General features: G+C 33.9%; 2 protein-coding genes across 2 annotated transcripts in view; one reads left to right on the top strand and one right to left on the bottom strand.

Annotated features, from left to right (window-relative positions):
- Window positions 1-16,100, top strand: part of LOC143223934 (uncharacterized) — a 159,469-nt gene that overhangs the window by 60,228 nt on the left and 83,141 nt on the right. The gene's annotated exons all lie outside the window — the stretch shown is intronic.
- The window catches only part of LOC143258265 (BMP-binding endothelial regulator protein-like), a 41,304-nt gene continuing 27,371 nt past the window's right edge, over window positions 2,168-16,100 (bottom strand). The window contains exons 5-6 of the mRNA XM_076517253.1: window positions 4,211-4,296; window positions 2,168-2,323 (exon numbers count right to left, since the gene is read on the bottom strand). Of these exons, the coding sequence (XP_076373368.1) occupies window positions 2,183-2,323; window positions 4,211-4,296 (227 nt within the window). The 3' untranslated portion in view covers window positions 2,168-2,182. The remainder of the gene's footprint in view (window positions 2,324-4,210; window positions 4,297-16,100) is intronic.

The raw sequence follows: 16,100 nt of genomic DNA, 5'->3' as shown, positions 1-16,100 counted from the left end.
GAACATTATTTGAAAGGTGTTTTAGTGGATTTTAGGCATAAATACTCGAAACTTTATGATCGTTTGCAATGTCGAGTTAATTTTCTGAAGAGGTAACGACCTTTAAAAGGGCGTTTTGCCCTTTATATACTTTATGTACTTGTTCTTTTGTATTTTTTTTTTCTGTCATGACAATTATTTTATATTTCGTTTGTTTTGAATTTCGCGTAAAGCAACTCAGGCGCTATCTGCGCTGGACGTCCCTAATTTAGGAGTGTAAGACTAGAGGAAAGGCAGCTAGTCATCACCACCACCCCGCCAACTTGGGCTACTCTTTTACCTACGAATAGTGGGATTGACCTAACTTTATAATGCCCCACGGCTGAAAGGGCGAGTCTGTTTGGTGTGAATGGGTTTTGAACCCGCGACTCTCAGATTACGAGTCGAGTGCCTTATCGACCTGGTCATGCGGGGCTAATTTGATGAGTACTTGTATTGACCTTTCAACAATCCACAATGAAACACTTGATTAAACTCCCACTTTACCTTCCATTCTTCTCCTGTTTCATGTGGTTGATACTGTTTTTTTATTTTATTTAGTTATGTCTCCTTTAACATCTCATATCTTTCTTACAGAATATTGGTAGAATATGATAGAACTTCAGTAGGTTCAGAAAACCCGGATTTAGCTCCGTTACGTCATGAGAAAATCAGTGCAAAACACTTAGTGAATTATCTTATTTTTTACGGCTTAAATAGCCCCGTGAAACTGAGAACAAATTTGTATCGCGGAGGTATACATTAGGTGTTAATACGCTAGCTTCATTATAAGTTGTGTAAACATTTGGATAATTCAATATTACTATTTTCTGAACTTCTACACAAGTCTTTGTCGCATTACATACTTTAAACTTTACCTTTTTTTATAATATAACAGATTCAATATTCGTAATAAAACCAACAAGATAAATGTAAATCTCAGATTAAAAGAAACTTTAGTTTCAAAATATTATATTTTCATATTCTCCGATTTAAGATCAATATTACTGGTTCTCCAGTAATTATTTTCATCTCAGTTGTATAAGTACAGTATTTACATCGTTCTCTTTAAGTTGTACAATACTTCCGACAAGCTATATTTTAATACATACTGAAACATCACTAGTGTTGTAATTTTAAGATATGGACAACAACGACCAGTGTAAGTAATGTAACTTTAAGCCTTGTACAACAATGACCAGTGTAAGTAATGTAATTTTAAGACTTGTACATCAATGACCAGCGTAAGTAATGTAACTTTACGACGTGTACAACAATGACCAGTGTAAGTAATGTAATTTTAAGACTTGTACATCAATGACCAGCGTAAGTAATGTAACTTTACGACGTGTACATCAATGACCAGTGTAAGTAATGTAATTTTAAGACTTGTACATCAATGACCAGCGTAAGTAATGTAACTTTACGACGTCTACATCAACGACCAGTGTAAGTAATGAAACTTTAAGATGTGGACAACTTGTACAACAACGACCAGTGTAAGTAATGAAACTTTAAGATGTGGACAACTTGTACAACAACGACCAGTGTAAGTAATGCAACTTTAAGACTTGTGCATCAATGACCAGTGTAAGTAATGAAACTTTAAGATGTAGACAACTTGTACAACAACGACCAATGTAAGTAATGTAACTTTACAACATGGAAAACAATTACCAGTGTAAGTAATGTAAGTTTATGGTGTGGGCAACAAAGACCAATGTAAGTGACATAACTTTATGATGTGAATAACAATGACCAGTGTAAGTAATGTAATTGTATAATGTGAACAACAATGACCATTGTACAACGCTCTTTTACAATACGGACAATAATGATCAGTGAAAGTACCTCTACAGGTTTAAGACAATAACCAGTGCAAGAAACGTTTTCATGAAAGCTGTACAACAAAAATCATTATTTGTATCGTTTCTGGACGACATTAACACAATAATGATTGTAATAAAATTGTTTCCACATCCTGAACAACGGTAACCACAGAAAGTATATATATTGTGGACAACAGTAACCACAGAATGTGTGTATGCTTATATATATATATATATTGTGGACAACGGTAACCAGAGAGAGTAAGGTGTGTGTATATATATAGTGGACAGCGAACTTCAGTGTATAACTATAACTTGGGTAACCCGAGTAAGTTTTATATAATATAGACATCAGTAACCAGCGTTTTAAACATACCTCTACAACGTGGACAACAATCACCTGGACGCTGAACATACCTTATAGACGGACAAGGTAAGACCGGACAAGCTTTCTTGAAACAAACAATGTTTCCTTTCTGACAAAAAAACAAATATCTTGTTTAATCCACTCTGACTTTTAAATACATGTAAAGATCTGCTAACAATCATCTAACTATTATAAGTATTTAATACTTTTAAATACACGTAAAGATCTGCTAACAATCATCTAACTGTTATTAATATTTAATGCTTTTAAATACACGTAAAGATCTGCTAACAATCATCTAACTGTTATTAGTATTTAATACTTTTAAATACACGTAAAGATCTGCTAACAATCATCTAACTATTATTAGTATTTAATACTTTTAAATACATGTAAAGATCTGCTAACAATCATCTAACTGTTACAAGTATTTAATACTTTTAAATACATGTAAAGATCTGCTAACAATCATCTAACTGTTATAAGTATTTAATACTTTTAAATGCATGTAAAGATCTGCTAACAATCATCTAACTGTTATAAGTATTTAATACTTTTAAATGCACGTAAAGATCTGCTAACAATCATCTAACCGTTATTAGTATTTAATACTTTTAAATACACGTAAAGATCTGCTAACAATCATCTAACTGTTATAAGTATTGCATACTTTTAAATACACGTAAAGATCTGCTAACAATCATCTAACTGTTATTCGTATTTAATACTTTGAAATACAAGTAAAGATCTGCTAACAATCATCTAACTGTTATTCGTATTTAATACTTTTAAATACACGTAAAGATCTGCTAACAATCATCTAACTGTTATTAGTATTTAATACTTTTAAATACACGTAAAGATCTGCTAACAATCATCTAACTGTTATTTGTATTTAATACTTTTAAATACACGTAAAGATCTGCTAACAATCATCTAACTGTTATTAGTATTTAATACTTTTAAATACACGTAAAGATCTGCTAACAATCATCTAACTGTTATAAGTATTTAATACTTTTAAATACACGTAAAGATCTGCAACAATCATCTAACTGTTATAAGTATTTAATACTTTCAAATACACGTAAAGATCTGCTAACAATCATCTAACTGTTATAAGTATTTAATACTTTTAAATACACGTAAAGATCTGCTAACAATCATCTAACTGTTATAAGTATTTAATACTTTCAAATACACGTAAAGATCTGCTAACAATCATCTAACTGTTATTAGTATTTAATACTTTTAAATACACGTAAAGATCTGCTAACAATCATCTAACTGTCATTAGTATTTAACTCAAAGCTAATTTTGTCTATTTGCTTTCATTAAAAGTGGTTCAATGACTTTACATAATTATCTTCTGGAGAAGGTTATTTATTAAAATCAAATGCAATATTATCCATCTTTTCTAGAATGTGGATCCTAACAAACAAGGATCTCACTGAGGGGTTTTAAACTGTAAAGTTAATTTACAATGTTAATGTATCATCTATATTATGTTTAACAGTAAGAACGGTAGGACTAGAGGGAAAAATATAAATTTTGACAAGGAAGGAGTCATCTTCGGCTAAGACAGTTTCATTTTTTCTAACAGGGTGGTTGGCCTTTGAAATGGATTGCCTTTGGATCTTGTGGAGGTAGTAAGTACATTTAAGTGAGTTTAAAAATAAGCTTCACAAGTTAATAAGGGCTGGCTTTTTAATTTAATTTAGAGGACGGAACAGGCGAGATGGACCAATAGCTCCTAAGTTGTCCCCGAAACGTTATGTCACGCTAATATTAATTCGCCAATAGCCTTCTTACACTAAAACAATTGTTTGGCAGATGAAATGCGATTTTTACCAAATAAGGATTGAGGCTCGAGGTCTATTTCTTCACTAATAAATTGTCAGGCAGGCGGAGTGGAAGGATACTATTGTATTTCTGCATACAAGTAAACTTACGTCATACACCTTTATTACTTTTTAAGTAGATAAACCACATGTACCTGACAGCGACACTGGACACAAGCGTCGGCTTTTGTTGCTTCAAGTTCTTCTCCATCCTGGTAAGTCCTACCTCCGATAGAGCAGCCTATAACAGAATAAAGTAAACAATTGGTAAGTCCTACCTCCGATAGAGCAGCCTATAACAGAATAATGTAAACAATTGGTAAGTCCTACCTCCGATAGAGCAGCCTATAACAGAATAAAGTAAAGATGGCTCGGATTGTTCAGAGAAATGGTGTTTTAAACATCTCATCTATAGGTCAACAAGACTTTACAATACTGTACAGAGTTTCTGTTTATAACAATATCAACAATATTGTTCGTGGCCTATTCATAGAATAATTATTTGCAAAAACATCAGGTAGATTAACAATTGACTCGGCATAGCCAGGTGGTTAAGGCACTCGACTCGTAATATGAGGGTCGCGGATTCGAATCCCCCTCTACCAAATATGCTCGTCCTTTCAGCCGTGGAGGCGTTATAAGTGACGGCCAATCCCACTATTCGCTGGTAAAAGAGTAGCCCAAGAGTTGGCGGTGAGTGGTGATGACTAGCTGCCTTCTCTCTAGTGTTACACTACTAAATTAGGGACGGCTAGCGCAGATAGCCCTCGTGTAGCTTTGCGCAAAATTTAAAACAAACCAAAACCGTCCCGATCCTGACGAGAACCCTGCACGAGAAAGTGAACTTGAAGCGAAAGCAGTTTTAATCCGTCACAGAAATTGAAATACGTGACGTATCCGGACTGGTGAACCAGTGATTAGATACCAGCATAATCATTAAAGAATGTTCGTATACTGTATAGCACAGAAACTGTTGACAAAAGCTGTGTGGTGATTATATCACATAAATACATAACACTTCACAAATGTAAACACGTTTAGAAACGTCGATGTTGCTGGGTTAGGGTCGAACATAAAAAAATCAAGTTTTAGTTGGTATCCCATAACAAAATACAGAAATACAAACACACATGACATCAATATACACTATAACCGTCCCATTGGAAATATTAGATTCCGTGAAGAAATGAGAATCTTTAGAAGTTTTATCTTAACGGGCTATATCCGCTATGTCTGTAAGTCCCCAAGCTTACCGCCAAAACACCCTGACTGTAAAATTTTTTAATAGCAGTAACATAATTAATACTTATAATGTCTTGTTACGTTCTCGTAGTGAACAACCGTGACGTTTGTAACAACAAAATATTTGTCATTACCTGTAACACTTTTTTTAGGCTTACTTCGTAATCCCATGTGCTAATGTGGGAAGTTTGTTTGTTTTGAATTTCGCGCAAAGCTACTCGAAGGTTATCTGCGCTAGCCGTCCCTAATTTAGCAGTGTAAGACTAGAGGGAAGGCAGCTAGTCATCACCACTCACCGCCAACTCTTGAGCTACTCTTTTACCAACGAATAGTGGGATTGACCATCACTTATAACGTCCCCACGGCTGAAAGGGCGAGCATGTATGGTGCGACTGGGATTCGAACCCACGACCCTCAGATTACGAGTGGAACCCTTAACACGCTTGGCCATGCCGGGCCCAATGTGGGAAGTTCCAACACATGAAACTAGGTAAAACTCGCCCTAAGTGTTAATATAAGACATGGCTGTGTGCCACTGTATATACTTGCTTATTGTGTAACAAGATAACAATAAAATTAAACCTCCCTGTATGACAATGTCAATATATAGTATATACTTAGTTATTGTGTAACAAAATAACAATAAAATTAAACCTCCCTGTATAACAATGTCAATATATAATATATACTTACTTATTGTGTAACAAGATAACAATAAAATTAAACCTCCCTGTATAACAATGTCAATATATAGTATATACTTACTTGTTGTGTAACAAGATAACAATAAAATTAAACCTCCCTGTATGACAATGTCAATATATAGTATATACTCACTTATTGTGTAACAAGATAATAATAAAATTAAACCTCCCTGTATAACAATATCAATATATAGTATATACTTACTTATTGTGTAACAAGATAACAATAAAATTAAACCTCCCTGTATAACAATATCAATATATAGTATATACTTACTTATTGTGTAACAAGATAACAATAAAATTAAACCTCCCTGTATAACAATATCAATATATAGTAAATACTTATTTATTGTGTAACAAGACAACAATAAAATTAAACCTCCCTCTATAACAATGTCAATATATAGTATATACTTACTTATTGTGTAACAAGGTAATACAATTAAACCTACCTGTATGTATGACAGTGTAAATATATGTATATAACATATACTTTACTCTGATGTCATTAGACAACTTGGATAATTGAACCTTTCTGACAACTTGTTTTTGCAGTTATTTTAAAGACCTAGTAGAAAACAATTGCTTAACTTCCCTACCTCAATCAAATCAACTAATTATTTTACACAAATTATTCTCTTACCATGATATCATCTTATCTTTTACACCTGTAATAATAGTTTCTAGAAATACATTAAATATTTAAATATATTATTTATTTATTTTACTGTTTATGAAGTGTAATAACAGTTTCTAATAATACAATAATTACTTAAGTGTCTAGCTTATATTATTTTACTATTTATGAAGTGTAATTTTAGTTTCTTATAATACAATAATTACTTAAGTGTCTAGCTTATATTATTTTACTGTTTATGAAGTGTAATAACAGTTTCTAATAATACAATAATTACTTAAGTGTCTAGCTTATATTATTTTACTGTTTATGAAGTGTAATAACAGTTTCTAATAATACAATAATTACTTAAGTGTCTAGCTTATATTATTTTACTGTTTATGAAGTGTAATAACAGTTTCTAATAATACAATAATTACTTAAGTGTCTAGCTTATATTATTTTACTGTTTATGAAGTGTAATAACAGTTTCTAATAATACAATAATTACTTAAGTGTCTAGCTTATATTATTTTACTGTTTATGAAGTGTAATAATAGTTTCTAATAATACAATAATTACTTAAGTGTCCAGGTTATATTATTTTACTGTTTATGAAGTGTAATAACAGTTTCTAATAATACAATAATTACTTAAGTGTCTAGCTTATATTATTTTACTGTTTATGAAGTGTAATAACAGTTTCTAATAATACAATAATTACTTAAGTGTCTAGCTTATATTATTTTACTGTTTATGAAGTGTAATAACAGTTTCTAATAATACAATAATTACTTAAGTGTCTAGCTTATATTATTTTACTGTTTATGAAATGTAATAATAGTTTCGAGTAATGCAATAATTAATTTAAGTAACTGCCTTGTATATTGGGTTATCGAAATAAATGGTTTAAGTGTTACAAAAAGTGCCGGAAGAAGATATAATTATATTTATTGTCTGGGTAAACAACATAATACACAAAAGTACGTCTTCACAAGCCCAAAATAATACACAAAATAGTGATCACATTGTATTCAATCTTTATCAAATTATGGGATCATAAAACTATTTGTGGATCAAACTGTCAAATATCTAAGAAAAGAACTCCAAAGTATTTGAAAACATTTTACAATATATTACTATGGAATACAATATTTCCCACCCACTAAATTCTGTGTTCATACATTTAGTCACGGAAATGAGTTGATGTACAATGTCGGTGATTGTTTTATCATTCGATTCTTTATTAACATAAAGTGCCCTTGAGAACAGTAACATATAACACAGGATTCCTTATGTGGCAGACTTCACGACACTACCGCCAACTGGTAGCAGCGGTAGGTATTACCAATAGCGAGTACAAAACAAAGAATCGTGAGAGGGGTGAAGAGTCAAACGGCACTTAATATACGGATATTTTGTGTAATGAAACCTACAAAGTTTGGGATGGTCATGGCTAGTGGGGGTTCAGAGGGTGTTTTAAACTGTCTGTGATGAGTTATCCTTTCAAGCTTGAAGAAAAACATCTAAACCACTCTTGTTAACTCTCTTTGTTAAGAAGGTCGAAATGTTGTTCTGTACGTTATTTCAGTTAAAGTGCTAATAACCGTCTTTGAAATACGTTTTCACTTCAAGTGCGTTTCTCTTCATCACGAACTCTTGAAGACTGAATGCGTTGACGGATCGCCATATTGTAGAACATTAACCCGACATCAGGTACCACTATACCTTGTGTACAACTTTAAATCCCTAGTTCACCAGTGTGTAAGACATTACAAGTAATTAAGCTGACATAAAGTACCACTGTACTTTGCGAATAACTTATGTATCATTCACCTACATGTAAAACATTACAAACATTAACTTGGCAGGACGTATAGGTATCACTATAAATTTCTGTATGACTTTACGTCACTATTTCTCCACTATGTGGAACATTACCTACCAGTTTAGTCTAGCAAAAGGTACCACTATATTTGTATAGCTTTACGTCAGTAGTTCATCAATATGTATGACATGTAGGACATTACAAATGATTTTATTCGCAGAAGGTGCCACTAAATCTTGTGTATATCTTTACGTCACTAGTTATCCAATATGTAGGACATTACAAATGGTTTTCTTCAGAAGGTACTAAATCTTGTGTATATCGTTACGTCACTAGTTATCCAATATGTAGGACATTACAAATGGTTTTCTTCGCAGAAGGTGCCACTAAATCTTGTGTATATCGTTACGTCACTAGTTATCCAATATGTAGGACATTACAAATGATTTTCTTCGAAGAAGGTGCCACTAAATCTTGTGTATATCGTTACGTCACTAGTTATCCAATATGTAGGACATTACAAATGATTTTCTTCGCAGAAGGTGCCACTAAATCTTGTGTATATCGTTACGTCACTAGTTATCCAATATGTAGGACATTACAAATGGTCTTCTTCGCAGAAGATGCCACTAAATCTTGTGTATAGCTTTCCTAGCTCCGTTATTTTGTTCTGGAAGTCCTAACTCTCATGTTTTAGAATACACTAACTACTAACCAATAATTTAACCCTGTAAATGTTGTTGAAAAAACACACAAAAAATCTATACATTCTTAAGCAACACTCAAGAGCCATAGAGGGCCGAGTATATACTTCTCGGAACCTGTGAGTACTTACATTTGATAAGCTAAACTCGTGATGACGTAATCACTGAACTCTCTTAGTTGATATAGACGGCTATGAATGTACTTTCTAGAGACAATTATAAAATGTTTATTTCGTTTTCTACACATCATTTTAGTTGCTTGCTGGAGAATAATAATTTTTCATTAATGCAACGTTTATTAATTGTTAATTTGCCCTTCATGATCTCAAACATTTTTAACTTATTACATTTGTGTGTGTAGAAAGGGTAATAGGTGTAAAACATTACTTAAAGACAATGCATTTTAGATAAATATTTCATACTTGTGTGACACAGGTTTCTATGTTTACAAACCTCAAATTAAAAAGTAAATACAGTCAAAGCTAACGTCAATCATTTCATGAAATAAGTAACAGTAGATAAAGTTATTTTCAATTGTTGTGACTTATCTTGACGTGACAATGGGACATTTCGCTGTAATCTACAAATCAGACATACAAAACAAATCACGTGCTGTGAACTCTTAGCCATCAGTTGATCACTAATGGTAATTCAAAACCCGGCATAACCAGGAGGTTAGAGAGATCGGCATAACCAGGAGATTAGAGAGATCGACATAACCAGGAGGTTAGAGAGATCGACATAACCAGGAGGTTAGAGAGATCGGCATAGCCAGGAGGTTAGAGAGATCGACATAACCAGGAGGTTAGAGAGATCGACATAACCAGGAGGTTAGAGAGATCGGCATAACCAGGAGGTTAGAGAGATCGACTCGCAATCTGTGAGTTCGAGTTCCCCATCCACGAAACATGCTCCCTCTTTCAATCAATTCTACTATTCGTTGGCAAAAGAGTAGCCAAAGAGTTGGCAGTAGGTGGTGATGACTAGCTACCTTCCATCTAGTTTTTCACAGCTAAAATAGGGACGGCTAGCACAGATATCCCTCACGTAGCTTTGTGTAAAATTCTAAACAAAGCGGTAATGATTTTGTACAATGTGTAAAACAATGCCACCAAAGGAGTTGCGAAAAACTGGTGTCAACGAAGTATAAGTTATTCATTTGTTTGTTCAGAGCAGGCTTCTCTATCCGAAATACAAAAGTTTCTTTAATTCTCAACAACAGCTAATTCACTGCACTTTTAATGATCGTAACATATTTCCACAACAAGAAAACTAGGTTAAAATTCACAATAGTTCAAGTAATCTTCAACAAGTGCTCAAGAAATGTAACATTACTGTGTCAACAATGTTAAAACCGTTGGTAGATAACAACACAAGGTCCTGACGACGATTCTTTTAATCCTGATAAAAAGGATAAGGAAGACAGCGTTAAAAAAGGATTGTGTTAACTCTTGTGACCTGTAGTGACTTAACATGGTCCGAGGAAGTGCATGTTAAAAGATATATAAAGAAAAATGTGTTAACAAAAATACGTGTTCACTCGTGTGAAATGTGGTTACTGAACAGGGTCTGTAAATGAAAAGTGTGTCAATAAAACAGGACAAGTGTGTTTATTCGTGTGAAATGTGGTTACTCAACGAGGTTTGTAAATGACACGCTGTTAAATTTGTACAAAAACATTCGATTGGGAACGAGAATAAAAGTTATCTTATAACTCTTTACAAACTCAGTCATTACTGAACTACATTCTCATGTCAGGTCATCATCAGCTCAGACTGGCGACTCTGCTGCGGTCTCGTTATGCCTCCCCTACAGTTAGTTCACCATGCAACGTGATCACGGACAGGACACCCCACGATCAAGTACTACGCCGCAGAAATGATTTTACTTTCTGTTTTTTAACCCTAAAATAGCTTATATCTGCTGCAATAAAATGGTGGGCGGTTCAGGAATCTAATAAGAAAACCCTTTCAACGTGAATCATCAGGAGTTTTATTTTACAGTTTTCGTAGAACTGATAATTACACTGGGGATTATTCAAAGCCATGCAGAATACAATATAAGCTATTGTGCTCAGGTTCGTGACAGTTCCCAGACTTCCAACACGTGACGCGGACAGAGAAGAACATTCATTGACGGTGTCAAGTTGCTTTTCCATCTCCATCTGCTCAGAGAGTACATGGGCATCTTTAACAGATTAGTGCTGGTAAATGTTACACTCAAACAATTGCTTTACGAAAATATATAACTTACATTTAAGTTCTGGAACTTAATATTAGTATAATTTCTTTCCTTGTGTTAAAAAAAACAACAACATCTGCGGATAGTAAAAGACACAAAACTCTCCAGAGTTAACAACAACAAAAGAGTAAAATTTCGTGCAAGACAGTTCTTCTTTGGAAATTATAAACTAAGAAAAACTACAGATTATCACCAATTAAGGTTTATTCACAAAATTAAATATACGTAGTTGTTTTTTTAATTAAACATTTGTTTACTCAGAGCTGTACTTCTACATTAGTTTTTGAGAGGTGTCGTATTTTGTGTATCTTGCTTCCACAGACTAACTACAAACAAAGTAACATGATCGAGAAAATCTTTCCACCACGTATTTTGGAAAGCGTCTTCACCAAGAGTTTCAAATTACCTTTTTTCTTAAGCTAATGAATTATAAGGGTTATTTAAATTATAGCGTACACGATATATAGTTTCTAGTTAAAACTGTAACATGATAAATACATGAGAATCTTCTTCTAACGTTTAATAAGCTTTGAAGTGCGAATAAAATAGAAAAACTCCACGTTGCATCTCAAGAGTTCGGATTTCCTTCTCTACTTCGGCTCAGAAAATGATGGTGTGACAGATAACGCTGTGTCTATGCAGATGAAATTAGATAATACAAGGTCCTTTGTACACACCGAAAACTAAAATTAGAAATGAATAGAGCTAGTTAAGAAGTGTACGTAAAACAAACTTCGCAGCACGTCTCCATGTGAAGAGATTAATTACCTCGTCAGCGAAAGAATTACACCCGAGTTGTGGTTGTATTGACTTCTAACGTTTATAACTCACACACACCTACACAGCATACACTTAAGATCAAAGCACGTAAACATAACACAACAGAACCAAGAATGTAAGACCCTATAAGGCTAAGAATCGTCCCGCGTTTTTCTAAAAAAGTCGCTACTGTTTATGAGCTTGACTTTACCACGAGGAACAAAAAGGCGCTAACGAGTACGCGCAGCTTTCTCTAAATAATGTTATTTACTTTTTGAATGCGACGCTTCAAGCCTGATTTGTTTTGTATACGCTTGAGAAGAAATGTTTTTAACAAGTTCGTTAAATAATCCCAATTAATTGGAATGTCTTCAACTCTTATCACACGCAGGAGGTTTGTAAGAATAATTATAATCATATGGTACCAAGGTGTTTTTAGTATTGCTGATCATATGATGTTAATTCTACTTCACATGCCAGTATTACTGATCATATGATGTTAATTCTACTTCACGTGCCAGTATTACTGATCATATGATGTTAATTCCACTTCACGTGCCAGTATTACTGATCATATGATGTTAATTCCACTTCACATGCCAGTATTACTGATCATATGATGTTAATTCTACTTCACGTGCCAGTATTACTGATCATATGATGTTAATTCTACTTCACGTGCCAGTATTACTGATCATATGATGTTAATTCTACTTCACGTGCCAGTATTACTGATCATATGATGTTAATTCTACTTCACGTGCCAGTATTACTGATCATATGATGTTAATTCTACTTCACGTGCCAGTATTACTGATCATATGATGTTAATTCTACTTCACGTGCCAGTATTACTGATCATATGATGTTAATTCTACTTCACGTGCCAGTATTACTGATCATATGATGTTAATTCTACTTCACGTGCCAGTATTACTGATCATATGATGTTAATTCTACTTCACGTGCCAGTATTACTGATCATATGATGTTAATTCTACTTCACGTGCCAGTATTACTGATCATATGATGTTAATTCTACTTCACGTGCCAGTATTACTGATCATATGATGTTAATTCTACTTCACGTGCCAGTATTACTGATCATATGATGTTAATTCTACTTCACGTGCCAGTATTACTGATCATATGATGTTAATTCTACTTCACGTGCCAGTATTACTGATCATATGATGTTAATTCTACTTCACGTGCCAGTATTACTGATCATATGATGTTAATTCTACTTCACGTGCCAGTATTACTGATCATATGATGTTAATTCTACTTCACATGCCAGTATTACTGATCATATGATGTTAATTCTACTTCACATGCCAGTATTACTGATCATATGATGTTAATTCTACTTCACATGCCAGTATTACTGATCATATGATGTTAATTCTACTTCACATGCCAGTATTACTGATCATATGATGTTAATTCTACTTCACATGCCAGTATTACTGATCATATGATGTTAATTCCACTTCACATGTAAACTAGACCAGGTAATAATAATAATGTGAAACACAAGCTGATGTACACATTGACAAATATGTGAAAGTTAAACAGAAATAAACAGACTAGAACAATCACATACTTCTGAAGTGCTTGTTTGTTAATAAGCAAAAAGCTAACGCTTCGCTGTGTTCTGCCCACTGCGGGTATCTAAACCAGAATTGTGGAGCTATAAGCCTTCAGAGATACTGCTAAGCTATCGGGAGATGTGCAGACATATATAAAGTGAATGATTATAATCGAACACTTGTTTAGTTTGTTTCTTTCCAGAATAATTGTTACCCGTATGTGTCTGGATCACATCGGTTATCATTTCATTTCTATCTTTTTAACATGACATAAAAGTCGCTTGTGTCGCCTTACATTGCGCCATCTGACGTCTGTTTGTCGCCTATGGAGACGATAAGTTCTTAAGAAATTAGCGGAAATGGATAATATCCAGTATAGTCTTCCGTAAGGATGAAGTGGTTCAAGGAATTCTGAAACAATCTTCAATATGTGACACAAACAAAGAGGTTATAAACAATATCTCTCCTGTCCAATCTGAGATGAGCCTGTACATTATCGAATCATACGTCACTTCCTGTCCAGGAAATCGGAAACAAGTCTTGGTGGTGATAAATTACTGTTGTCAAACTTACTAAACGTTTAAAGTTTCTATATCATAAACAAATAAATAGAAACACATTTAACTTTACTAAAAAAACAATATTCTATATACTTTTTTATCAATAATGAAAATAACAAGTGAGAGATATATTAATCAATCGACTTGGTAAATCTTTACTTTACCGGATGCAAGCTACATCCGACGTGAAACGCCACCAGTCTTCATGGAGACATAACCGGAAGTTGGTTGGTTGCTCACGTAGAATACGTGCTACACAAAAAACAGTCCTTGTAGGTCACAGACTTCCCTGGCAACTCTGTTTGCTGTTTCTCCTCATTCACAACAAGAACAAACTTGTACACGAACAATTATTAGTAACAAATAAAATTCACCTGAATGATATTACAGCTTTGAAACACAAGCCGGAGATCCAAATAATAGTTTTAAAAATATGTCCATCATCAGGTCGCCGGACACACTGCGTCCGTCATTTAAAACAGAAAACTTGGAGTTGAAAAGAATACTTTGATATCAGAACAAAGGCCAACACTTGCTTGCTTGTTTCGAAGCTAAGCACAAAGCGACACAATGGACAATCTGTGCTCTACCCTCCATGGGTATCGAAACCTGATTTCTAGCCTCATAAATCCGCAGAATTCTAGGAGTACCAGGAGGAGGGAGTAAAACAACGAAGTGACTGTTAAGTGATTCTGAAACATTGGCGGCCTCCAAGCTGGGGTGGGTGAGGAATGTAAACATATATAGAATCCCCCCTGCAAGAAGTGGAAGGGACGTGAATTCGGCCGCCAAGTGAAATGATGTTATTGTTCTACAACTTAGAGAAGTATTATAATCAGGAGTAGAGAACTAGTGAGACTTCTTATGAACAGTGAAATGATGTTACTGTTCTGCGACTTAGAGAAGTATTATAATCAGGAGTAGAGAACTAGTGAGACTTCTTATGAACAGTGAAATGATGTTACTGTTCTGCGAATTAGAGAAGTATTATAATCAGGAGTAGAGAACTAGTGAGACTTCTTGTGAACAGTGAAATGATGTTACTGTTCTGCAACTTAGAGAAGTATTATAATCAGGAGTAGAGAACTAGTGAGACTTCATATGAACAGTGAAATGATGTTACTGTTCTACAACTTAGAGAAGTATTATAATCAGGAGTAGAGAACTAGTGAGACTTCTTGTGAACAGTGAAATGATGTTACTGTTCTGCGACTTAGAGAAGTATTATAATCAGGAGTAGAGAACTAATGAGACTTCTTATGAACAGTGAAATGATGTTACTGTTCTACAACTTAGAGAAGTATTATAATCAGGAGTAGAGAACTAGTGAGACTTCTTATGAACAGTGAAATGATGTTACTGTTCTGCGACTTAGAGAAGTATTATAATCAGGAGTAGAGAACTAGTGAGACTTCTTATGAACAGTGAAATGATGTTACTGTTCTACAACTTAGAGAAGTATTATAATCAGGAGTAGAGAACTAGTGAGACTTCTTATGAACAGTGAAATGATGTTACTGTTCTGCGACTTAGAGAAGTATTATAATCAGGAGTAGAGAACTAGTGAGACTTCTTATGAACAGTGAAATGATGTTACTGTTCTACAACTTAGAGAAGTATTATAATTAGGAGTAGAGAACTAGTGAGACTTCTTATGAACAGTGAAATGATATTACTGTTCTGCAACTTAGAGAAGTATTATAATCAGGAGTAGAGAACTAGTGAGACTTCTTATGAACAGTGAAATGATGTTACTGTTCTACAACTTAGAGAAGTATTATAATCAGAAGTAGAGA

This window comes from Tachypleus tridentatus, chromosome 1, assembly GCF_004210375.1.
Source record: "Tachypleus tridentatus isolate NWPU-2018 chromosome 1, ASM421037v1, whole genome shotgun sequence".
In the NCBI taxonomy this organism is placed as follows: Eukaryota; Metazoa; Arthropoda; class Merostomata; order Xiphosura; family Limulidae; genus Tachypleus; species Tachypleus tridentatus.
The sequence above is the reverse complement of the archived record's forward strand: the minus strand, read 5'-3'. Positions and strand labels throughout refer to the sequence as shown.